Source organism: Poeciliopsis prolifica, unplaced genomic scaffold (assembly GCF_027474105.1).
Source record: "Poeciliopsis prolifica strain line A6 unplaced genomic scaffold, Auburn_PproV2 SCAFFOLD017, whole genome shotgun sequence".
Classification (NCBI taxonomy): domain Eukaryota; kingdom Metazoa; phylum Chordata; class Actinopteri; order Cyprinodontiformes; family Poeciliidae; genus Poeciliopsis; species Poeciliopsis prolifica.
In genome coordinates this window covers 3,905,666-3,931,893 of record NW_026562392.1, presented here as the reverse complement: position 1 = coordinate 3,931,893, position 26,228 = coordinate 3,905,666, and the positions used below count along the sequence as shown (strand labels likewise).

Below are 26,228 nucleotides of genomic sequence, written 5' to 3'. Positions count from 1 at the left end.
CCGATTCAGACACGCCACGATGAATTGAGAGTGTCAGAACCAAACGCACAAGGCAATTTGTCAAAAAACGAGAGCGCAAAGCAAAAGCAAACACAACGGGATTAAACGGGAGTCGGTGTTTGCGGCCGGCGGGGAAATATTTGCAGAAGGGATTTTAAAAAATACGTTGTTTTTTTTAATGAGGCGTTTTGGGGGCTGTATCAAAAATAGTGACACTTTTTTCCGCATTGCACTGGTCACATGATCAACAACCGGATGTTACCACTGGCGCAAACCACAAAGAAGAAGACGACAGGAGGTAGTTGGTGGGTAATGGCAGGCAGGTGTTTTTAATGGCAAACTTATTCACACATGAGATTGATTGCATTTCTTATTTAATGGATACATCATCGCAGTTGCAAAATTGTGTTGTTGTCTTTTTTTTCAACATTAGCGGAATATTGGCAATGTTTTGCGCACTGTTGTAGATGGAAACGCCGCTTGTGACAGACAGACAATATAATGATGAGGAATTAGTTGCTAGTTGAAAAACAGCTGTTTGTTTCATTATCTTCTGAGGGGTTTCAGTCTGACTGCAGTCATCTGGTCTTTTTGTGCATCTTTCTGCTGTGGAATATTCCACTCTCTCTTTCTGGCTCCCTAAGCTAGCTGAAGAGCTCTGCTGCAGAAACCAAACAAAGCGTCAGCCAGTGTGACTCACACAGTAAGCAAAAGCATCACAATGTGAAGCGAACGCGTTTCTGTTGAATGTGAAACAACGGCAAGGCTTGATGAGATGAGAACCACCTCAGCTCACAACCCGAGCTTAGATTCCAAATAGGAAGCTGCTCGTTTAAATACCAGGACATTTAAATGATTTTTAGCAACACTAGTAGGCACTAAACAGTGTAATTTCACACATAGAGTGAGTCTGAGCGACGCAGAAGCAGATATTTAATGTCCCCACAGTTATTCTCCATATTCCCATCTGCTTTCTGGTCATCTGTCTTCCTCCTTCCGCCAATCTGTTTGCGTTATTCTCAAAAGCTTCAGCACCAGCACTGTATCATCGCCCGACCTCATGTTTGTTCTTCCTCTGCTCCTCAGACCTGATCCAGGCCACCCAGGACTCCAACGTGAACGTCCCCCAGATGGCAGACACGCTGTTGGAGAGGGTGGGCAACGCCAGCTGGGTGGTGGTTTTCAAAGCCCTGATCACCACACACCACCTCATGGTGCACGGCAACGAGGTTAGACCAATTGCACACAGAAAGCATGATATATATACATTTATATATGTTTTTTTTTTTGCTGTTTTAGCTCACCAGCCGACCTAGATTTTGCTGTGAAGCCCTAAATGCAAAACAGAACACCGATTGTGCATTAAAAGAAGTTTCAGTCGACGCTCTGTGAGCCAATATTAACATGAGACGATACGCAATTGTGATGACGAGGGGAAAAAGTCGCATAGAACTCACGGAAAGGACAATCCGGCTTGCTGCCATAAACCCAGATTCTACCAACAAACCACAACACAGTTTTATAAGCTCTACCGGGAAAACTGGAATGAAAATTGCTTGTGAAAAAACTAGGGGATATTTCAGCAACGTCACAATAACGGCATAAACCTTGTTGACGTCGCAGCAGGAGCAAGGACAACTGCATTGTGTTGGCATGGGCCACTGAATTATAGTGACGTGATAACTATAATTTCATTATAGGGAACAAACTTACATGTCACAAATGGTTTGTAAATTTAGAGATTTTTATTTCTTTCCATCAAAGTTTCATTAAATTGCTTCCTGTTCCTGGTAGACAAGAAGTTGGGATATTCTTTATGGCTTAATACCATTAGAGTTTATTTTTGCACCACATTTTAGTTTTCTGACCCATTATGTGTCCACCTTAGACTAATGCTTACCCTCATCTTTATTTAAATATCAGTAACATTGAGCCTGTTCACTTTATGCTGTCAGAGAGCTGCTTGACTCCTCTGAAACGAGTCCACTGTGATTTTAAAGACATGACAGACGCAGGGAATGCTTAACAAAAACTAGAAAGTAGCGCAAAAATAAACTCCAACGTAAGACCATAAATATGTGACGTTGTGCATTTGTCCTTTTCTGCAGAGATTCGTCCAGTTCCTGGCATCTAGGAACACTTTGTTCAACCTCAGCAACTTCCTGGACAAAACCGGCTCCCACGGTGCGTGGCGTCCGACCCGAACAATTACCAGGTCACACACAGCCACAGAGGAGCAGCTTCAACACTCAGACAGAACAAACCAAAATTACATAATCTGGGTCTTGAGCGTTAATGAAACATGCAGATTTTCTTACATCCTTTCAAGCAATGTGGAAACATATACTTGGATGTGTATTTTTTTTTTAATTTCAGTCTTTTTTATATTGACTCGTAAAAATAAGTGTTTAAAATCAGTTTAAAAAAAAAACTTAAGGCAGCAAAATACACCTTGACATCCACAAGTCGTCTCTGCTGCAGTCAGAGGAACCGATTGCTATGGAAATTAGGACATCACCCACGCTGATAAATGCTGGGTTCACAGCCTGCTGTCTCAGATGTGTTTCTGCTTGCTTGACTGGAGAGTTTACAGAGCCAAAGTGTGCATTTTAAGAACCTTTTTAATGCTTCCCATGTTAAGAAACGTTCCCACAGAGGCCGACGAACATAAAGCACCATCATGAACTCAAAAATATTTAAAAAAGAGCCGCTTACCACTCTAGAAAAACATGCTGTCTCCTCTATTACCTTGGGTTATCGTCGGATGAGTCATTTTGCAACACATTTTTGTGAAGAATGGTAATACGACAAACAGAAGTAACGCTAACATGGCTTATTGAGTAAATGATCTTTTCCTTATTTCTGTATTCATACATCAGTCATTTCTAGCTACTCTTAATTGTTTAGGTGTGACTCTTTGAACCCAACTTCAACATCTGCTGGAAGTAAACGTAAATGTGCATTTGCTGTAAAGAAAATACTGACATTAATTACCCATAAATTCCCGCCCATGTGAAATTGCGAAAAAATAAAGAGGAAAAGTGAAAATGATACAACCACTAAGAAAAATCAGTTTAATTTAAGCACAATTTAGGTTAAGAAAGACTCTTAAGTTATTTGAAAATAAATATCTGTGCTGTTTATTCAGCCTCCATGGTTCATTCACTCCCTCTGTTCTCTATTGCTGCCTGTTCCTTTGCATTTATGGTCGAGCCTTGAATTAAAGGGCAGACACGCGTTTTCTCAATTCTAGTTCCCACATGGATATGAGTTTGGAGCAGCTTTACTGCACATAGAGCAGAAATCCAGTCTGTTCACTGGTGAAAAAAAAAAATTCATGACTTCTCTTCTCTACAATGTAATGACTGCAATGTCGAAACAGAGCGTCGTTTATCGTCACCAGAGTAGGGTCACATCCTTCAAAAAAAAAAAGAGCTTCATCCGTTTGCACAATGGGAACACGGCTCACTGCAGACATGATGATATGGATGTGTTCTCCGCAGGCTACGACATGTCAACGTTCATCAGACGCTACAGCCGCTATCTCAACGAGAAGGCCTTCGCCTACAGACAGATGTCCTTCGACTTTGGACGAGTTAAAAAGGGGTACTGTTGCTCAATTCTTTGTTACGTTTTACCGCAGCTGCCAAGGTTCCATCATTTATTGTTTTTATCAAGAGTTAAAGGATTCTCTTCCTTCCCTTTCGCCCCCTCATCCATTGAGGCGGGACGCACCTCACAAGGGGATCCAGGTGTGATACTCGTTTGGTGTGTCGGATAACGCTGGAGCTTCTCCAGAGCGAAGAGATGAATGTTTCGGTCATATTTGGATATTTTACAGCTCCATGTGTTGTAGCTGGCAGACATGAGGTTTTCACTATGCCTGCATAAACGGGCACCGAACCTGAACGGAATAGAAACGAGGCAGCTGGAAGACACGTGCGGCAGACGTGGGAAGAGCTTTCCGAAGAAGTCGTCGTAGAAAAGTTCACCTTTTCTCCTCGAATGTAAGCGTTTCCTCTGCTCCTTGAATCTCAGAGCCGACGGAGCGATGAGGACCATGTCGGTGGAGAAGCTGTTGAAAGGAATGCCGATCCTGCAGAGCCAGATCGACTCGCTTTTGGATTTTGAGGTAAGAGACACTCGATGGCAGGGCGACAACGCTCACCGGATTCGCTGCGACACGGGAAACACGCCCTATGTTTTATGATCATTACTAAACTAATAATAAAACCAGAAGGTTGTGTTAGATTTTGTTTTGTGTGTGTGTGTGTGTGTTATTAAGTACTTCTATGCAGTTCATGTGTGTTTCTGGAAAGATGGTGCAAATGTCTGTGGCTCTAAATCAAAAAACAAATTTACACTTTTTGCTCACAGGTTCACCCCAAAGATCTGAACAACGGCGTGATAAACGCCTGCTTTCTCCTTCTCTTCAAAGATCTCATCAAGCTGTACGCCTGCTACAACGACGGCATCATCAATCTGCTCGGTGAGGAGGCGCTTTCTTTTAGCGGATTTTGTTCCAATGTTGGAAAACAATCCTTCATTTAAGCTTGAAAGGGTCCTTGGCGTGAAAGTCGTTTTCTCCATCCATCCTGACCGTTGTGGATCCTTTGGCAGCGTTCTGTTGGGAAACTCTTAGAGCATAAGGTCATCTCTGATTCCACGTTTGAAATCGAAAGATTTCTAAAAACCAGAAAGAGAGAGAAAGAGAGAGAGAAAACGGAAAAAAGAAAAAAACAAAACAATAAACTGACGTATTCAATGTTTTCACTTATTATAATATTTTCCTTCTTTTCCATTGTTATTCATTCTTATATTTCCACAATTTAGTCACACAAAACAAAGAGCCTCTCTGTCCATGCAGTAACATTTGATGACTCCACATTTTTCCCGTTGAAAGTATTGATTTTCTCTTCAGTCGACATGGCAATACGTAGAAGCGAATTGTTTTCAGCATTGAAAACATCAGCCGGTAAAATGCAGAGTAAATTAAATAGCACATTTGAAGGGACTTCCCTTTTAAATTTGTTTTCTTCCTCTTCCTTAATATTTTTCCGGCGCTCAGAAGAATGAGTGGAAAATGCTGAGCTGTGTATTTTGACCTAGTTTCCCCGCATCGTCTCCAGCTTAAAGCTGCTGAGGACTCGTTTACAAATCCCGAAATAATTGCAAGGTTGTGGAATTTCATCCACGGCGGAAGCAGAAGTGTCTTTTTTTTGTCACACTGTTGACGGCCCCTTGCTGAGCGGCGCGTCGTCTCTGTTAAGGGTGACGTTTTCCGCCGTTTTGTTTGTCCAGAGAAATTCTTCCAGATGAAGAGGAGCCAGTGTAAAGACGGACTGGAGATCTACAAGAGATTTCTGACGCGGATGACCCGGGTGTCTGAGTTCTTCAAAATTGCAGAGGTACCGTTTGGAGCAGGGGGAGTCGAACTCGTTTTTCATTCCAGGACACATGTAAGCCCGGTTGTGGTAAAACATATCAGTAAAACTACATATTAAACTGTTAACATATGAATAACTGGCTGTCTCTGCAGTCGATGAGACAAACATTCCTTAAAGTTAGTAACAATGAACTTTTTTCAGCGTATTTTGACAGTGAAACCTGCTTTAAATTAAACCTGCTTTAATTTGACCGATTGAGTGCCTTCCCAAAGGTTCTCTTTATGCGTCTCTATGGCCACATAAACAGTTGTGTTATGAATCTTGAGTTTGACTCTTTGCTCAAATTTTAACGTGTCGTTTTTCTGTTGCAGCAAGTGGGAATAGACAAAAACGACATACCAGAGCTCACTCAGGTACGACCGACCAAAACCTGGGGTTTTTTTGGGTTTTTTTTTGCAGCCTTTTAATACTCTCTATCAAGTGAGAAATGTTCACTGAGCCTCTGACGATGCACGTCAGGTTTTCTCTTTCTTTTTCCTAACTGTCTTGCATGAAGTACGAATGTCCTCCACCTTTTCTTTTCCACTTCCTGCTGGTGTTTCACGGTGGTTGCTTCTCCTTGACAACAAAAACACATCCTGGGACGCCCGCACCCCACCACTGAGCTGTGGTTCTTTTCTTTTTTCTTTTATTATTATTATTATTGACCGCTGTTTTCGCCCACCCCTTCTCTCTTTTGTTTTCAGAGATGCAGATTGATCATTCAGGCTGAGAGTGTGAGTAGCGAGCAGTGCACAGAGCTGGCGTTTGGGAGCAAGTCAGCTTAGGGGGAGGAGAGCCGGGTTGTTGCTGGGGTTTTTATTTTATTTTTTTTTGAGAGCGCTGAATTGAACTGTAGCCACTCAGACAAAGTGGGACCATATGAAACTTTAAGAGCTTCACTGGATGAAGGTGACATGCGGGCAGCTGCTGAGGCTGCAAAGCGCATTTTCAGTTGAAGAGATTGCATCTCTGTGGAGTTTCCACGGCCGCACGCTCGTCACAGGGGTCACTGAATGTGACCAGTTCATGGGTCACATGAAGGTGCACCAGATTCCCGGGATGAGAAACTTGATGTTTCTTCGTCTCGTGTTTCAGACGATCAACCTGTGGCCTGCGGTGGAAACTCAACAGCTGAGGTTACTGTTTTGGAAGCGGCAGCATGAAGGGTTTGCATCGGCGGCATGCTGAGCAGGTGGCACAAATCATGGCATCGGCTCTGCTGCGGCGTCGGAAAACCGTGACCCGTGTTTCAACGTGGCATTGCGACGGCAAGAAGTGGGCTTGGCTTCTAATTTTAAAGCCAAATTTTGTTGATTACACAAGATTTTTTAAGCAGTAAGTGCTGTGCTGTTCTGCAGCAGCTTTGCTTGTATTGGTTTGAATATATACAGAAACCATGTTTATGTTTCCAGGCATTGCTGCACAAACTTTTTACAACAATCTTTATTAAACAGCACAAGTTCTTCTGCTGAGTGCTGATATTGGTCAGCTGGAAAATAGACGTCACAATGGATATGTGCAAAGCCTTCTTTAAAAAGAATAACCTTTATTGATCATTGAGGACAAAAAATAAAGGCTCATTCTAGTAAAGTGGACCCCCAGTACTAGCTGGGGTTGTCTGCAAAAATTTTAGGCTCCTGCAAACAAACGTTAATAACTACATTCAAATGCCAAATGTACATCAATCTGCATTAATTCAATTCAATTTAATAATAATAATAAAAAAAGCTTTATTGATTATAAAGGGAAGTTAAATGTTAACACAGTCAGTGGAAACTGTTCTCAGCATCCACAGTCTCTCTACTGCAGCCAATCGGCAGCAGTCAGAAAATGAATGGCGCTCTTGGATTGGCTGCTTTGTAAACCAGCCAATATTGTCACTCACTGTAGGCATTGTGTGCGTTCAGGCAGTTCGTTTTTTTTGTTCATTAAACCAAAATTTAAAAAAACCGAACTAACAAACCATTATTGGCCTGTCGTCAAGTTAAAAATAAGCTTGCACCAATTGGCCAGGATGGAGCAAAGAAGCCGGGTAAATATTGTAAAAATGTAAACAAACATCTTCCTCTTCGGTCTGAAGCAGCCCTTACTGCAAGCAGACTGAAAAATCGTCACTTATGGTGACTAATAATTTGGCCATTTATCTAACATGCTCCAATGTCGATTTTCATCAGAACAGGTTCGAAAGGGTTTTCCTTACACTGGAGCCGTCTGGGCCTGAGCTGTGCAGTGGTGAGGACAGGCGCCTGAAAAAACCCACCGGGACAAAGTGTCTCCCCGTCCCTCTCAGGCGTATTGTCAGTCTGGCTCCTTTCAAGTTTTAGCATAACAGATTTTTAAAGCTCTAAATAGACAGACACAGGAAATGAGTGTGGAAATCCAATTAATGATTACTTCATTGGCCGATTTAGCTTCGACCTTTAGTGGGGGGGAACCCCCCGAAACAAAACTAGCTGGGTATTGGGCTATCCTTTGTTTTGCATGCTGGGAGCTGGCTGTGTCCGAGTCGAGCATGCAGCTTTGCACTCTGATTGACTGGAACCGTGCTCTCTCGACTTGCACACCGTTTTTGAACTTATTTTCTCCGTAACACATCTGTTTTCCGATTTCTCTTCCTTTCTGGGTCTCTGTTTAAGTTGTGGCACATAAACTGTGCGAATCAGACCCCTTCTGATTTAGTGCCAGGTTCTACATGCCAGGGGGCCCAGCTCGATCAAAGAAACGTCGGCTGCAACAGGTCAGGATTAGGAGTCACTCTCTGCATTTTCTCCGCAGGCCCCTGAAAGTCTTTTGGAGTCTCTCGAGACTCATCTCAACACCCTGGAGGGGAAGAAGCCGTAAGTAATTACTACAACTTCCATTGTTTCCCTGCCATCGTACCTGCACCTGTCTTTGTCTCAAGGATCTTTGTCTCTAATCTGCTGTTTCTTCCTGCCTTTATCCAAACGCAGTGAAGACAAGTAAGTCTGTTGTCATTGTGAAAACGGAGTTCAAAACCATCATCATTCGGGTCACGAGCGAAGCTGTTCAAACCCCTGGAGCGTTTTCAGATGTCCTCACATGATGTCCATCTGTTTCACTGTGTCCTACTGGGATTTTCTTTGACAGATCAACACAAGTGGGGCCTGATTGTGAAGTCGAACGTCACATTTCCTCTTGGATACTGAAATAAAAACCAAGTGCAACAAATTGTCTCCAGAAGTTGCCTGATTGGTGGATGAAATCCACTCGTGTGCATGCTGCTGCATGGGAAACCAGTGCTTAGCTCTGTAGCCTTTCAGCAGCAGGAAACTTCTGGCTCTGGGTAGTTTGAATGTGATTACTCTCCATGCTCATTTGTTGACATGGTTTTCTGTGGGAACTCAAGTTTCCTCAAAAACAGTTCAAGTGGCTTAATTGGTCTCTCCAAATTGCTCTGAGATATGATTTTTCATGTGTTTTGTGTTTGTGTGCTTCGTTGTCATTTGCCCAGTGATGGATTCATAACCTGACCAGAGTGTAAGAAGAATAAGTTGGTGTAGACTTTGTGTGATGGATGGATGTTCACATTAGGGAACAAACCGCATCGCAGCATGGGGGATGTCAGCAGCAGGATTAGGTTATAAAATGTTATTTTGAACTCTGATCATCTCGCAGAGTACTGATCAATCCATTGTGTGACAATGGAAAGAGCGTAGCGGTGGACTCTAGAGCTGCGTTCCTCGAGGGACAGAGTCCTTTATCACAGTGCATCATTGACTGTCATACATTGACGGTGGTGAACCACGCTGTAGTCTGGGACAGAACCGAGGCCGACCTTCAGTCAGTGCTGCCGGACCCTATCCAGGGTTTTTTATTATAAGCCTGGCGGGCCACCAGACTTTACTTGTGCCCCCACCAGGCTAAGCACCGCCTATTTATTTAGGTTTTTCTTTTTAGGATGTCTGCATTTTTAAGACGTTGCATTTGGTGTTCATGTACTGATCTTCCAATCGTTGAGTAACACATAATTATCAAGCGGTATTTTCAAATTTCCTGTCAACTTTACACATTTTTTTAACTCAAAAACACGGCAGACCACAGGGTGAATGACTGCTCTGCTCTAGCGCCCAACCGCTGGACTTGGCAAGTTTTCCGGGGGAAACTTTGCTGTCTAAGTACCCTTGAAGTGAGATTAAACTAACTTATAAGTCTCTTTGTAACTCTTTAATACTGACGTAAGAACTGCTGATTAGAGCAGAGGTTCATCTTCCACATATAACTTTAAACTACCATGCATCTATTTCTTTCCTCTTCACAATGATGCCCCAGTTTGTATGAGTGTGATGCAAAACAAAAAAAAACCCATCCTCATATTCATCGAGGCTTGTAACGTGACAAAATGTTGAAAGCGTTCCCTGGGGTTTACAGGACAGTGACTCCATAGAAAGAGCATCTGAGCTACCAGGTTATTGTCACACACTGTCATTCAGTTTTAGATGCAGCTCTATGGAAGTATTTTCACCAGAAAGTGGATTTCCCTGTGCAACGTATCCCATTGAGAAGTCTTGTTCTTTAGTTTTTAGTGGCACTAGTTCCTCCTGTTCTTAATCCATCTATAAACTTTGTTTGGGAATTTTGCACGTTTTCGTTCAAACAAAAGTGAATTTGTTAGTAACCAACCTGCATGGGGTCCATTTTTTAAGTCATGTTTTAAGCCTGACGGTGCAAAGGCGTGAGATTTTACTCTCACTTTTTGCACCATCTCAATGACAGATACTGTGACCAACATGCGTTACTAAACTCTAACTTCTGTACCATTGTTGTTTTCACAGATCGCCCACCAAGGTAAGTCTGTGATCATTGTTTAAGACAATCAGAATCAAAAATCTCCCAACACAGCGACACATTTAGCTGCAGGGGGGAAGCTGTTGACTTCCATCTCTCAAACTTGTGATTTGCCCCCTCACGGGGCGATTTCTTTCGTGCCAGGATGCAACAGCCAACAACAGTACTCCTGCTGCTGCCGCTGCAGCACCAGCCAAACCTGCTCCTCCTGCTGCAGCCGGCGGGCCTCCGGCTCGTCCCGGTCCGCCTGCGAAACCCCCGCCGCCCTCGGTCACTCCGACCGCACCGGCCCCTGCCACCGCCGTCACCAGCAAGTGGGTGTCACTCGACGACGCTATGAAAGCTGCACAATTCATTTATGAGAACGGGGCTCTATAAATAGTCTTTTCCTCCGTTCACAGCGCGCTGGACGACGGGTTCCTTTTGGATCTCGACCCGATGTCGTCCTCGTCAGCAGGGGGGGCTGCAGCCGCGTCCATGACTGGATGGGGAGGTGAGATCTCCTTACAGATACATAACCCACCAGCCTGCATTGGATTTTGTCTAATCCTTGCATGTTTCCTCATGAACCATTTTGAAACTGACGTCTTTCTCCACATTCTGATAACTGAAGTAAGATCTCATGACTTTGTTCGCTCAAACAGGACGATCTCTAAACCAAGACAGCGACAGCAAAGGCAGAAAGACACTTTGAATTCCACACCTTCGATCTCAGGATACGCTATTTGAAATAATCAAAAACAGCACACACACTTTAAAAACGTGAGAGCTCTCCATGTTCCATAAAATCAGTTTGCTTATACTTGGACTCATCTGTCACATGCTTTTCAAAATGCCAGCAAACATCCCAAGATAAGAAACTGTTTCAAACAATGCTAGAGCCTTACTGACGCTTTCACAGTCATAAAATGCTGCTTTGTCTAAATACTAAAGTTGGATATAAAATTCTCACCAAGAGAGAAAAGGTGTGACCCAGACGGTGAACTTTTGGTCACTTGCTTTTGTTTGTTTTAACTGCAGCGCTGCATCATTTCGTTTCCGAATATTCGCAGCACCTTTTTATTGACTTCTTTGTCTTGTTTTTGTCTCTCTGTTGCAGATCTCTTGGCAGGCGGTGAGTATTCCACTTTCAAAGCGCCACAGACTGAACCTGTGAAATTCTGATATTTGCTCTTCAGGTCCCATCTTTGTTTTTTCTGTTCGAAGATTGTCTGGGTGGCCAGCAGTTGCTCCCACCACCCACTTCAGTCTTAAGTTTGTGGTTCACTTTGAATGAGCCGTTTCTCCTCTATTTTCTCTTTTCCTCCTTTTCCGTCCGTCTGTTGGGTGGGTGGGGTTGGGGGGGTGTGACTGGGTCTGGCCATGGGGTTACGGGGCTTCTGTCCACATAGCCGCCCCAGCCGCCACCAATGGCGCGCCTCAAGCTCTCGCGGCAGACGGGAAGCCGACTGATGCCGCAGGCGCTGCTGCTGCCGTCACCACCGCCCCTGCTGCCACCGCCACCGTTGCTGCGCCTGCAGCCGCCGCAGTTGCTGCGCCGGCAACCGCTTCCGGAGCCACCGCTGCTGCAGCTGCACCGGTGCCGCCCCCCACATCGCTGCCTGTCTCTGCTCCTGCTGCCACTGACATCGACCTTTTTGGAGGTCAGTGTAGGTTAGCGTGCAGCCCGGCATGGCTTAAGCTAAACCTCGTCATTGTGAAGTCATACAGTGTCATATGGCCAGGGTGAAGAAATAAAATAATAAACTGAATTTTAGGTTTGAACTTCTGTACTTAATAGCTTAATAACTTACTTATATTTAACATTAGATGGAAGGCAGAGCCAGAAACCTCAATCATGTTGCTCCATTTTTTTTTTTTTTTTTGCAACTCTTCGAAATAAGCCTTACTTGTTCAGTCGGTTCTGTCTAGAACTTTATTGTTCAGTATGTTGACTTCAGCCAGGAAACAGAGTTTTTCCAGTTTCTCTCATCGCAGCATGAAGAACCGGCTGAAGCCTTCTCGTTTGGGAAGCCTGCCGACATGCTTCAACATTTCCCACTGATCAACAATATTTATCTGTGCAGAATAATTGGCTTTCAAACTGATTAGAGTCTCCTCAGCCTTCCCTGATTGATAAGCAGCGGCAATTAGGTATCTGCAGTAACTGCTAATATCTTTCCTGTATGCTTCAGAGCAGCAGAAAACGTATTATGGTGCTCATGTCACCTGATGAAGTCGTTTTCTTCCGTTTTAAACCTTATGAATTAATGCTGCTTTTATTTTGGTTTCACACAGGTATTGGTTTAATCTTTCTTACAAAGTAACAGTGTGAGAAATGCTCATTTTTTCACATGTGAGGTTAAATGTCAGTTATTGTATAAACTGTTAAAGACGAAATTAAATTGACTATTTCTTCGTAAACCCCTAAAACTGAAACGGTCTTAGGTTTTTTATTATTATAATTAATGTAAAGATTACATATCAATAATTTGCAAGTGTAACAAGACAAATATCAAAATCGACCACAAATTTTTTATATGGAACCGTCAGTATATTGTTATCACTGAGTAATAACAATATATATTTTTTAGGAAAAACAATTTAAAACTCATGGGACCAATAGTGGAGAAAATAGTAACTATGATATTTTCGATAATACTGTCAGTTTTCTTATTATTATTATTTGGAACTTACTGAGATCATAATGAATCTTGATAAATAATCAATTTATATGATAAAAGCCCACCCTAATCACAAATCAACATTTTTTTAACTGTTATTTGTTTTATAACAAATAACACCGCCCCTGAAATAATGTGCGCATCGTAAAATGAATCTGCTTTTATGCGCTGCATATTTTTTTGGGCTTCTTGTAAAACCGCTTTAATAGTTTTAATCCTGTTGTTCCATATTCATGGCTATGAGCTGACGGGTCACGCTCACAATCACTAAAATCACTCCTAAAGCTTAACGACGACTGAAAAAAAGTCAGTTCTTTGTCAAAGAGAGACCATGATGTTTTTCCATCCCTGCTGCCATCCTCCCGACTTGTCACAGAGTCAAAGTAACTTGTGACAACTTGCTCCATGACTCCAGCCTGTGCAGGTCTTGTGCACGGTGAATGCAGCATTATGCAGCCCCCCCCATCATTCTGTCCCCACCTTCCTCCCCTCTAAACTCAACATGTGAGCAGCGATGCAATTGAATCTATCACTGCACCGAACCAGGCTGCATATTTCTTGTATTCTCAGCCTTATTCCTGACGCTAACTTGTCATTTTTTTTTTGTTTCCTGTCCTTTTCATCTGTTGACTCATCTTTTGTTCTGTACGTCTATGTGTCTTGGTGTGTTTGCCTGGGTGTTGCCTTTCGCTTTGTTTTTTTTGTGTGTGTTTGTTTTGTTTGTTTGTTTGTTTGTTTGTTTTTGCGTCTCCACTGCTGTTGTCTGCAATACCCCAGATGCGTTTGCACCTTCCCCAGGAGACGGTCCTGCTGCCGCGGCCGCGGGCCCCGCTGCTGATGCATTTAGTGGATCTGGTGGGTCACCAAACGGCTTCTTGTGAGCGTGCGTCTGCGAGGACGTTTGAATACACCAATGTGTGTGTGTGTGGGTGTGTGTGTGCGTGTGTGTACGTGAGACTCCTTGCTCCTGTTGTGCTAAAGCTGCCACTGCTTTATAGGAGACAGTAGAGCAAACCTTTGCCCCCGGGTGGCCTACTGTCTCACCCCAAATCCTGCTAATGCCCCAGTCATGGACCCTCTCCTCCTTCATCTCTACTATTCCTTCTTCTTCCTGTTTAGATAGCAAGGGAATATTCTTTAGAAATATACCCAGTAAAGCTGTTAACTGCTATTTCAAGAAATTGAATACAGTCTGTTTGAGTATCACTACCCATGGTAATATTAGATGGGAATTATTATTATTTTAATCCTTGCAGAGCCGGTTTTTTGTGTTTTTTTTGTTTTGTTTTTAATAACTCCATGACTTAACTCTCTTTGACCAACACGGTTGTAATGCTTGTAGTTTCAAGCATATGTACACCAATCTCTCTCTGCACATCTTAATGAAGTTACTGTACGTTACAAGCAAAATGTTCACACACGTACTGTTAACTGAGCAATTCTAGAGATGTGCAAGTTTAATCCGTGGCAATGTGGAAAGCAAAAACCTTTGAATTGTTTAGTGATTTTGGCGGTGAAGAGTTTAGGCTGTTTTTGTGTCCTCTGAAACAACAACATCTCTGTCATGTTGTCTGACTTGAAGCGTAAAACTAACCCACTAATAATAGCAACATACATTTTTATTGATAATGTTGATGAAACAAAAAGAAATTCATATTTACAGAAAGAAAACATGATGGCCTTACAGTGATAATTACAATTTCTGATATATATTCATAAATTTACTGACTAAATGTAATCATTGATTTGTTGTGGGGTTATGAAAATATGATTGTATTTCAAAACAGTCATGCACAGTTCTGACATCATGAACTGTGCATGAAATGTTAGCATGCACAACTTCTTTTCTTATAGCCTGGAAAACAGTAAAGAGTTAATTTCCTCTTAACATGCATAAATTACACTTTACACTACAATGCAGCAGACTACAAGGTTTTCCATGTAGCATCACAACCGCTATGTTAGCATTAGCATGTTGAATTTATGCTAAAAGCACCATTAGAGACAACTTTTAGATTTGATTTTCACTCACTCCCTTTAAATAAACATCAACTTATCAGCTTAAAATGTAGCAAGTGAGAAAAGGTTTAGTTAATAAATAAGCATATGATAACGTATCTCATAATTTGCTTTTTTTTCCAAATAATTTGGCACACAATCACAAAGTGATAAATGGTTTTTTTTTGTTTTTTTTTTCTGCATTTATTTGAAAAAAAAAAACTCCAAATAAAACAGATATTTGGCTGATATTGACATGACCATGTCTCTCTAAACTTGGCTCAACTATTTTTCTTTTTTTTTTCTTCTAATTTTTCTCCACAGCTCTTATTCAAGTTAGAGGAAGTTAATTGTGACTTATGGAAGCCACTCCTGCAAACAAATAAATGCACATGACGTGATCTCGAGCTTTAGACAGCATTTTCCCCTCAGAGCCATGCTTTTCAAAGTAATTGTTGTTTTTCACCATCCATCCCTAAACCGCCTTTTTCCTTTTCTCCAATCATAACCCGCTCTAACCTGTCCACACCGAACCCCCCGCTGCTCCTCCTAAAGACCCCTTCGCTACCACGGAAGGGAGCTCAAGCCTCGCTCCAGAGCTGGACCTGTTCGCTATGAGGCCTTCTGACTCGGAGGCCGCCACCGCCATCACTCCTCCCACCTCTGGCGAAGCGCCGACCGCCATCGCCCCCATCGCTGCCCCCGCTGCTCCCGCCCCTTCCTCCACTACTACTACCACCACCACCACCGACACCACCACCACAGAGTCTGCAGCCGCCCCGACTCTAGATATCTTTGGTGGTAATGTCCTCTCGCTCTCATTACGCACACACTCACTGCATTTTACCTGCATTGTGGCAGCAGAGACGATGAATTTTTAGATGACTCTGACTGTGTTGCTCTTTGCTGCTGATTATGATGATTTTTTTTTTTGCCAGTGATACATTTCTGAATTATTGTTTCGTTGACTGTTATCCAAGCACTTTGACGGCCTCTGTGACAGCCGAAAAGAATTTCCATGGAAAGAATGAAAAACAAAAACAAATAGAACATGGTTTGGTTTTTTTTTTTTTTTTTTGTTTTGTATGAGGAACAAAACCAAATCGGATTTGTTGGGGCATAAAAGCAAATGTCATTTTATACACAGAGGCGCGTTGACTTGCTTTGATTTTTGACTGAATACTAACAGAGTGCCGAACCTTAAAGGGAAGAAAACCGTTTTCTTCTGCTGTTTGATATAACTTTAGATCCTCCTGAGAATGCTTTTCTTGTAGCTTATGCATTTGAGTTAAAATGGAGTATTGCTTCATTTTAGACTTTCTCTTTTTTTTAAATGCTCCGACTCGCTTCAGAAGCCTGAATGGAAAATCTCCAAAATGGATAAACGTCTCCTGATATTTTGTGTTTGTACAGAATATCTATGAACTCGATGATCAAAATGTGTCTCTCCCATTTTGATTTTAAAAAAAATGAATGATGGAGCGGCGAAACAACGAATCACTTAAATTCCCTTATTCTCTTCAGCAAAAATTCCGCTAATATGGGAACAAATTCACATCAATTTAACTCAGTTTATTCATACCATGCAAAAAACACTTACCGAGTATTTTAATCCAGTTTCTAGCTCAAATGTTTTTGTACACTTGAAGTGAGACCAAATGAACTCAAATGCAACTTTTCAGCAAGATAACTTTACTAATTTAAGTCAATAAATCTGGAATACAAACAAAAAAGTTGTCAGCTCTTACTTGTTTCATTTTGAGCAGTTAGCCGAGGTGCTAGGCTAATGCTAGCACAGTTCTTTTCGTTTTTGATATGACTTGTTGATAATTTAGCTAACATAGCTAAATAAATAATATATGTTGATGCCATTCCAGTTGAGTGGGTAAAGATAAACTTGTAGAGAAAGTTGTTTTCCTGCTTGTGGCCTCTGCCACGTTGACCTTCACTGTAAAAGGTGAAGGTCAAAGTGTAAAAGGTGAGAGACTTTTACATTGAAGTCCACTTTTTGTGCCCGTCTGATCTGATTGCAGACAGTTGGCGAGATCGGGAGCTGTGTTTCATTAGACTCCTGATGTCAATCATTTCTAAATATACTTATCTAGAGTCAGAGCCAATACTAGAGTCAGATCAATAATAATACATTTTAGCAGAGGCCCCGAAACACTGGAGATGAAAGTTGGAGAATCACATTCACTTTTGAAGGAGCTGTATTTTTCTTATAGTATGGTGAGCCCACCACAAAGATTGGCTTGTTAAGGATCAATAATATTGCTTTACACTGACTTTATTCTTATTTCTTTTGGTCAGTTTCCAGTGTTGAAACGTTGCAGTTTTGCTTGAAATTACATGCACATGTCATTTTTGCCAATAAGCCAGTAAAACTGGACAGATTTTACGTCAAGCATATGTGGCAATATTCCACTTTAACATTTGCATCGTCTCGTTTCATTGCACTGAAAAGCTTCTGACTCACTGAATTAATCGATGAGAAAGAACAAAAGAAAAACACAAATCTGCTCTCTCTGCTCTCCCCTCATCTCTCTTCTTTATAACTCGTCATGCACCGGACTTGAATCTGAATGTCCATGTGGTTGTCTGTCCCTGTTCATAGATATGTTTGATTCTATGCCTGAGCAAAGCCCTACCACAGAATCCAAAGCCGCTACCACTCCTAGCGTAGACCTTTTTGGTGCAGGTACAGGAGTTGATGTCCCTTTCTCTGTTTGTGGAGCCTCTTCACCTCCTCTGGTGTCCATAGTGATTCTCCTTTGTCAACAGTTTATTTATTTATTGTTTTTCTCCCTTACATGTCCTGATTTGTCCCTCATAGTGAGATGAAAACGTGCATGCGCCCCCCACTCGTCAATTGCCGGATTGTCTCTGTGGCTGCTTTTTCTGTCTATGTTTTTTCTTTTTCTTTTTCCGTTTCTACCTGCCACGCTAACGCTTTTCTATGCTCCCCCGACCTCCACGGTTTTTCCCTCCCTTCCTTTATCCTGGCTCTTGCTTGCGTTGGTAAATTAGACCTACCTGCTGTTTCACGCGGGCCCTCTCCGTTGCCCGAGCCGGCTTCTGTTGGAGACATTGTGACGGGTGAGTTGGTCGAGCTGCTTTTATCATTGACTTTCATGGCCTGTTTCTCTTCCTTACCCTTTATGAGGAGTTGCAGCCAGATAAGTTTGCATGCTCGCTCCGGACGTCTTGTCCCGGAATGCTGCACGCTTTCGGGATGTGGATGCGCTGCGACGATGCGGGGATGCTTGCCTCTCTCTGCTTTTCTGCTTTGCTGTTTAACAAAAACAGGCAGAAGAACTCGAGTAAAAAAACAAGCATCCTTGTGGTTTTTTTTTCTGTTTGTCGATGAATAATTTGAAAGGATCTAATCGTGCTTTTTTTTCTCCCCTCCCTCCCACTTTCGCCTTAGATACGTTTACATCTCCAGCTCCAACCGCCACGCCGTCTCCTGCCCCAACTCCTGCCCCGGCCCCGACTCCCGTACCAGAAGCCTCCTCTCCACCCAAACCAGAGCCAGAGCCGGTCATTGACCTACTGGGTAATAAATGTCACAGTGCACAAAAAAAAAAAAAAAAAACTGCTTGTTACTAAACGTCCAGAGAAAACACAGACTCGCCATCAGAGTTGCACAGTTTTGCATTTCCTGCAGAACTTCCTCCCAGGATCAGACATGTTTAAGCATTCTTTCCCAGCTGTTGTCAAAGCTGCACAATTTTGTAACTTGGGCAACTAACAAGCCCACGTACTTTATGCGTTTTATGAGATCGCCCAGGTCTCAGGACCGAATGACCTTAGCATCTGAGGCAGCTGTGGCATAGCAAACCGGACTGAAATATCCTAAAAGAAGAGGGTTTGAATATCCATTCAATAAACATGCTAACCATTTTCACCACTGATATGACATGATAGGTTGCGTAATCAGATTACTATTGTCCTGAGACGTGATGTCGTTTCCGTCTGAGCCAATTCGGTCTGACATCTTGCCGATGTTTCCCACGAGGCCAAAAATGGCATCCTTAAATTTTAACTTCACATTTTTTGATACATTGTTTTGTTTGAAAGACCGTACCATAAACCCTGGTAAAGAATATGCATCACATCACTGCTGTTTATCACTAAAGACCCTCAAAATGCACCTGCAAAATGGATTTTAGCATCATCTGAGATGCATAAGAATCCCAGATAATTGCAGAGTTGAGTCATTTTGCTGTATTTATTTATTTTTTGAAGGAGCTATTTTCAGCCCAGACAAACAAATTTATATTTCCTCTGAATGGCGATTGCTGTGCTGGAACAGCAGAAGTCGACCTTTCAGCTCCTCTCTCTCTCTCTCTGCAGACTCCTTCAGCGGACCTGTGGAGGAGAAGCAAAGCTCTGCCCCGGGAGGCGACCTGCTGGGAGGTCAGCCTGCGCTACAAAACCTATAAAATCTGAGTATTCAAGTTTAAAAAATGGGAAGTGGCTGCTGGAAATGTTCGATGCCGATGAAGTAACGATAGAGGCGCTTTAGTCAGATTAGCTCTGCTGTTCCGCAGACTTGGCAAAGCCCACTTGGATTAAACACACAGCAGTTCCAGAGTGGCTTGGAGCTCAATTGAAATATTTCCCCTCATGCATCCGTCGAGGTTTGTTCTGTCTCGGTTCTGTCCGGCTCATTTCCTTCGGACCTGGCCGGTTTGAATTGGACCTTCGCATTAGCCGCAATAAAAGTGTCGGTATGTTTCAGTGTCTTGTGGTGAAACGGTCCGCGGACGGAATAGAGACTCGGGGTCTTCAGGCCCAACTCTTCATCTTCTTCAGGTCGCATGAGGAGGACGAAGCAGGACGATCGACAATAACGCGGAAACGCTTCACCGGACAACAAAATCAAAAGGAAATTGGGTGGATAAGATGAGGAGGGAGCAAGGGAGTAGAAAAAAAAAGTTGTTTCCCTAATAAATGAACATCTAGCATAAATGTAATACCATGACTTATTTACATGATACATGTAAAACAGCTTCAGGTGACAGAAATTTGACTCACTACAAACATTGGCTTTGTAAATGCTGCCACAATATGCACATTGTTTCATATGTTTAAGTTGTTGAGATCCATTTTTCTGTTTTTATTTTCATTTAAAGGGGCAGCATTATGTGAAATTAACTTTTGTGTGATCATTCCCTCATCAAAAACATACCTGGAGTTTTGCTTTAAATTTTTTTTCATGCATGTTAGTGAAGTCCTTTAATCTCCCATAGCAACCATTCAGGGTTCATAAGCACTGCCTTTTCCACACGGCTCCTCCGCACACAAGCTCCCTTACTCAGCTCCTTCAGACTAGCCAGCAGCAATTAGCAAACATTGCTAATTGCAGCTCATTATATGAGAAAAACGCGATTAAAAATGCAAACGCTTTGTAGATGAATGCTGCGATGACTTCCTGGAGGCAGAGTGTCAGAAAAAGTAGGAGCTTCTTAAAGCGACAGAGACCCAATTTCAAGGCAGTAAATTACAAAGTTCAATGTCTTTTATGTCATGTTGATATTCACAGTATTTTTAGTACAGCTGAAGGTAACATTGCTACTTCACTGTGCTATAAAATGGCTCGAAATGACATATAACTGCCCTTTTAAACTTTTGCTTTCTTGATTCGATCCAGTCTGGTAGCAGAGTGAACCGTTTGGGTCCTTCCTGTGTTTTCCTGCAGGCCTGATCTCCCCCACGCTGGCTCCCACGACCGCCCTGGCCCCGGCCCCGGTGCAGAACGACCTTCTGGAGACCGGCTTCGACTCGCTGGCCTCGCTCCCGTCCCCGACACCGCCGGTGCCCGCCGCGGCTTCGGTAGTGCCGATGGCTCCGACCGCGGCGACGTCAGAACCTGCGTCCGCCACGCCAGCGCCCTCCGGTGGCTTCGACGCATCAAGTAGGTGAAATTAGGAGTTTCCTCAAAAGGAACAGGCCTCTATGGCCTGTTCCTTTTGCCATGCCGTGTGTAACAAAAATAAGGGAGGAAAAAAACCAAAACCAAAAAAAAAACAACAAAGCATTTTATCGGCGAAGGTGCTCTGCTTGGTGTGCTCGGTTTTCTTGCTGTCACTGGCCTCCTGACGTACGACTGTCCTTCCTGCTGACTGCTTTTCTCTTCAGCACCGCTGCCCGATTCTGCCTTTACTTTCTTTGCACTCTCATAAACGCTGTGCTTTCTTCACTTTCCACCCACTCCTCCTCCTCTTCTTTTCTTCTTCCCTTCTTTTTGCCCTCTTCCACTCTGCTGGGTCATTGCTTGCTCCATCTAATCTGTAAATGGTGAGTTCAACTCTGCAGTGCAGTTTGGACGGCGCTCCCTCTCTCTCCCCCCTTGCATGCCGCAAAAAAAAAAAAAGTGCTCACGTCTAACGCATGAGACGAGATTTTTTGTCATCTGTTTTTAGTTTTAAGGCAGCCATATGTCACCAAGGCCTGTTGCTTCTCGTACCTTTCACCACACTTGCAGCTATAACATTTCGGTAAACCTGCAGGTATAGAAAGTGTTGCTGTCATAAATGCACCACGGAGGATTTCTTTAAAGATATTGGAGTGCCCTCCGTATTTCTGGACACTGGTGGGAAAGATGCATAGACACGCTTGAAATAAATTTGACTTTTTTACTTCAGCAGCTTAATCTAACAGAAAAATGTGGGAAAACATGGAGTTTTATTTGATTTGACCCTATTTTGAGGATTAATACTATTCATCAACGAGAGTTGTTCTCAAATATGCTATTTAAATACATTTACATGTTTGATTCGAGAGCATTTGGGCCTTTCGTTTTGCGAGGAAGGAGCATCCAAAGAGTTTGCGCAACATTTCTAGACCATCCGGATCTATGTTTCCTCCCTTTTCCTGTTTTGTCTCCCAGGTCATATCATCATTTCAGTAGGCTTTCGGTCTGTGAGGCAAAAAGAGGAGATGTTGTGTTTTTTGACACACATCTGTGCCGACCTGCCCAAATGCTGCGGACCTGTGTTGAGATAAAAGACCCGTTTTCAGTTTTCTTGCAATAGTTTAATGGAAGTCACCTGAAATCTGGTAGAAATCCTGATGCCGTTCACTCTCACGAGACTTGCAGGTCGTTTGGAAGAGAAACAGACCCTCAGCATCACAGATCCTCCACCATGCTTCCAAGTAGACGCAGCTCAATAAACGGGCTATTCTGCACGTCTCGGTCTGAAATGCTGCTGCTGCAGTGAATTTTGAGATTGATGAAATTTTACATAAAATGTTAATACTGACAACTTAAGGTGTCAGTAAGTTTGGAGGTTGCTGCGTATTCATTGATGAGCTAAATATGTCTTCTCTATGAACAACACTGACAAAAAATGTACGTGAAATGGCCTTGGTGTCATATTTCTACCAAACACGGTTGCACTTGCTGCCGCTGCATAGCTTTGAATGCTCCGTCGCATTCTTAGCTCGGCGTGAGACGGTGTCTGCCACGCGCGGCTTGCCTGCAGATGCTGCCACGGCTGGACCGCCCCTGTGTTGTCGCACCGCCTGCAGAGGGTGGTGCTTTTCACCCTCTGCCCGCCTCTGGCCGGCCGCTGCAGTCCCACGTCGATAATCGTTCCTCTGTGTCTCCTCCCGCGACTCTCCGCCAGTGTTCGGCGGACTAGGCGACTTGCTGATGCCGGCGGTGACGCCGCAGAGCACCGGAGGCAGCACAACGGGCAGCACCGGGACCCCCAGCGCACCAGGAGGAATATCAGCCCTCCCTCCCGCCACCCCGCCTCCCGCCAAGACCATCGGAGGAGACCTGGACTCGTCGCTGGCCAACCTAGTTGGAGGTAGACAGCGACTATTAACACACAAAAAAATTTTTTTTAAAAGAAACTGCAGGTTTTGTAAGGTAATTCTTTGTTTTCTTTCATCTTTTCAGACCTTGGAATGAAGAAAAAGTAAGCGTGTGATTAAGAACGCAAATGCACCGTTAAAATAATCCCCAGCAAATAACCTGGACAGAATCACACGTTGCAACTATTATTGTTCGTTTCAAAGGGACCCGCTTGGCGAGAAGAAGCTGACAGGGGGCGCCAACTGGATGCCGCAGGTCGCTCCCACAAGCTGGGGCTCCCCAGGGGCCCCCATGGTGAGAACAGCAACTCCACCATCAGAACCGGAACAAAATTGGCTTATGAGCCTCTCTTGCTCCAAAAGATTCACAACAAGCGTCGTCACAGGGCACTTTATAGAGAAAAATCCTGTCAATTCAGTCACACAAACATCCAGTGGATCAAACAGCAACACAGTGTGCACTATTGATTACTCAAAATAATTTTAAAAGCTTTTGTCTAAGAAAACCCAGGAGTTTGCAGTGAGTCAAAAATGAAGAAGTTTTTGTAAAAGCTTAGCAAAAAAAACTAAAAAATTAAACGATATACTTGCGTCCATGTGTGTCTCAGAAAGTGAAATTCATATTAAGAGGCAGTACACAGTGATTTATTTCAAGTCTTTATTTAATAATGACGATGAACTTTATTTAGAAAGAGGCAAAGTACAGATCAAACATAAAAGCCCCCCATCTGATGCTCTGTGCCAGATTGTAGCATAAGTTAATTCACGTCTGCAGTCGCTTGGCAGCCCATGGAAAAATAGATGTTCATTAAAATGAAACAGAAGATATTATTACTTTCCACTCACAGTGCACAGAAAAGTACGCACACAAAGACTTCGTCACTGATGCACTGATTAATACTTCTGTTAATTTTGAAGTTTATGCCTCAAAGCAAATGAAAACCCAAAGTCCAGAAAGATCCGATATACTCAAACAGAATTTTTGTAAATGTTATATTTGTTAATGTATTGTTATTTTAATTAATTAAATTATACTATATTTCAGTCATTTTTAAATAAGTCAGAAAATGTGTGTTTTTTTAGATAAATTTTATATCGCCAATGTTTATATTTATTGCTGCTAATATCTGGCATTTTGGAAACAGTAACTCGCCGACGAATCAGTGAAGTATATTCTCTTTCTGATTTATAGTTCTCTCAAAAAACTTTTTTTTTTCCGGAGAAAACGATTTTTGGGGTTTTCATTCGACATAATGATCAACCTTGAAATGAACGCTTGAAATGTGTCGCTTCCTGTGTCATGAAGTGTGTACCAAATTCAAACTGAATTGCTGAAATGAATCAGTTTCGTGGTCATTTTCTGACTTTAGAGAGTTTGTTGAGCCAAAATGCTCTGAGAACTAAATAAATGTGTCTGGATGTTCAGGCGCCAGGAGCAGCGCCCCCTGGTGCACCGATGGTGCCAACAATGAGCGCGCAGCCTGGCTTTGGCATGGTGAGCTTTTTAATGTCTGTGCTTAGAGAATTGAATGAAACAATTCAATCACTGTTTAAAATAAAACATATTTGTAATTGATTCATTAATAGTAACAATTTCTGATGTCATTCTGTTTTCTAACAGCCTCCTGCTGGAGGTCCAGGGGTCCCAATGATGCAGCCCATGATGGGGCAGCCTATGATGGGGCAGCCCATGATGAGACCTCCGTTCACGGGGGTTGCTGGAGCTGCACCGGGAGCGCCGGTAACTCATCATATACCATAAGAAATATTAAAGTGTCTTTATATGCCTTCAATTTATTTATTTATTTTTATCATGGTGCCAGCAGACAGATTTCACGAGATAAACCAACACAAATCTCAGCGTAATAAATGTTTCTACCTTCGTTTATTCTGATGTCCTAAATAATAGGAAATAAAAACATTAAAAAAGCAAGACAAAAATGTGCTTAAGCAGTATTCTCCCTCTATCTGCTACTCAATGCTGCTAAAACAAACTTTGCACAAAAACAGTGCTAGAGTATAAAAAAAAGCTCCAGGGCACTGAATATAAAAACAGATTTTTCTCTGTATCATAATACGTATCCCCTGTTAATGATAACAGGGGATTATTTGGGCCTTTTCAATATTTTTGTTTGAATAAAAAAAAAATAGAAAATTAAATGTGCATCAAAACCTACTCAGCCTAACTTTTAAGATGGAATTTATGTATCTGTTAATGATGCTGACTTTATTGTTTATCTTGCTGAAAATCACTGTTTTGTTTTTTAAAAGGATCCATTTTGCCTGCTTTTGTCTTAGCTTTCTTCAGGACCTGCAAATCAGAGCCCCAAGAAGCCCAAGGACCCTCTGGCAGACCTCGACCTCAAGGACTTCTTATAATACCCCAGGTAGAAAAATCAGCTTTATATTTCTATGCTGTGTATATATGGAGATGGTTCTTTCTTCTTCTTGAATAAAGTAGTCATAAGCTACTGTTAGGCTCCATCGTTCATACTTTTGCAGTGACGTACAGCGTGTCACCAGTAGGTGGTGCTGGTACTCTGAGGTATTTACAGATTCATTTGTGTGATTTGAGGAACAATAAAATTTGGATGAGGTGCTCTTATATAGTCGTCTGTAAAGTACGCAAAGCGTTAGCACAAACAGCTGGAACGTTGTCAATATTCTGCTAATGTCGCAAAAAACACAATTTCGGAATTGCGGTGTTTCTATTGCATATGAAATGTAATTATTTTCACATAAATAAATAAAAAAAACATTCCGTGCCATCGTCCTCGAACTACTTCCTGTCGTTGTCGTCTTCATGGTCTGCGCCAGTGGCGACGTCCTGGTTGTTGATGGTGGGATTCATGTGATGCAAAAGAACAAGCAAAAAAAAAAAGTGTTTCCATTGCAGTTTTGCAAAAATAAATCAGTTTTGACGCCGCCGCCAAAACTTTTACCCCAAAAAACAAGTTTCTATTAAGGACGTGTTTTTTTTAAAACGTCAAAGTGCTCGACTATGTGCTCCACAGAAACAAAAGACTGCACCCTTTATTGAAAGCAGTAAAAGATGACTAAGTCTGATGTTGTGTTTCCTGTCTCCCAGCTGCTTTTCTCGTCTGGATCGGAGCCTTCTCAGCGTTTACCTGGCGCCCGTCAACATCTCGAGATGCCAGCAATGTTGCATTCCTGTTTTTCTCCTCCTCACCTGTCCATGACCCGACTTCTCCTGTGTGATGTTGTAGCACAAACTGTGAAAGTGAACCATAATGGATTATATACAAATATAAGATTAAAAAAAAAAGAAAAAAAAAAGAAGTAAAATCCAGAGCTTGTGCTTATGTCGATGTACTAATTTTATCGTCGAAACAAAATGACACAAAATCCTGACAAAAAAAGAAAATAAATAAATAATAATGATGAAAAAAATTGTTCAGGACGGTAAGTGAGAGGAAGTGAAGAAATATGTGTTTTAGATTTATTTATCGTGCTGAACTGAATGATTGATGTGCTTTGGTGTCCC

General features: G+C 42.4%; 1 protein-coding gene across 10 annotated transcripts in view; it reads left to right on the top strand.

Annotated features, from left to right (window-relative positions):
- The window catches only part of snap91a (synaptosome associated protein 91a), a 38,296-nt gene extending 12,374 nt beyond the window's left edge, over positions 1-25,922 (top strand). Inside the window, exons 2-28 of one of the 10 annotated variants that reach the window (XM_055041867.1) lie at positions 1,087-1,229; positions 2,109-2,184; positions 3,504-3,606; positions 4,039-4,132; positions 4,378-4,489; positions 5,302-5,408; positions 5,759-5,800; positions 8,205-8,266; positions 10,223-10,235; positions 10,380-10,549; positions 10,637-10,728; positions 11,335-11,349; positions 11,627-11,878; positions 13,697-13,753; positions 15,452-15,697; positions 17,511-17,594; positions 17,924-17,992; positions 18,324-18,452; positions 19,253-19,315; positions 20,601-20,816; positions 22,531-22,716; positions 22,809-22,827; positions 22,928-23,018; positions 24,150-24,218; positions 24,345-24,464; positions 25,022-25,110; positions 25,812-25,922. In XM_055041867.1, the coding sequence (XP_054897842.1) occupies positions 1,087-1,229; positions 2,109-2,184; positions 3,504-3,606; positions 4,039-4,132; positions 4,378-4,489; positions 5,302-5,408; positions 5,759-5,800; positions 8,205-8,266; positions 10,223-10,235; positions 10,380-10,549; positions 10,637-10,728; positions 11,335-11,349; positions 11,627-11,878; positions 13,697-13,753; positions 15,452-15,697; positions 17,511-17,594; positions 17,924-17,992; positions 18,324-18,452; positions 19,253-19,315; positions 20,601-20,816; positions 22,531-22,716; positions 22,809-22,827; positions 22,928-23,018; positions 24,150-24,218; positions 24,345-24,464; positions 25,022-25,102 (2,711 nt within the window). In that variant the 3' untranslated portion in view covers positions 25,103-25,110; positions 25,812-25,922. The other 9 variants (XM_055041866.1, XM_055041865.1, XM_055041869.1 and 6 more) reach the window with 9 other exon arrangements.
- Positions 25,923-26,228: the final 306 nt, after the last annotated feature.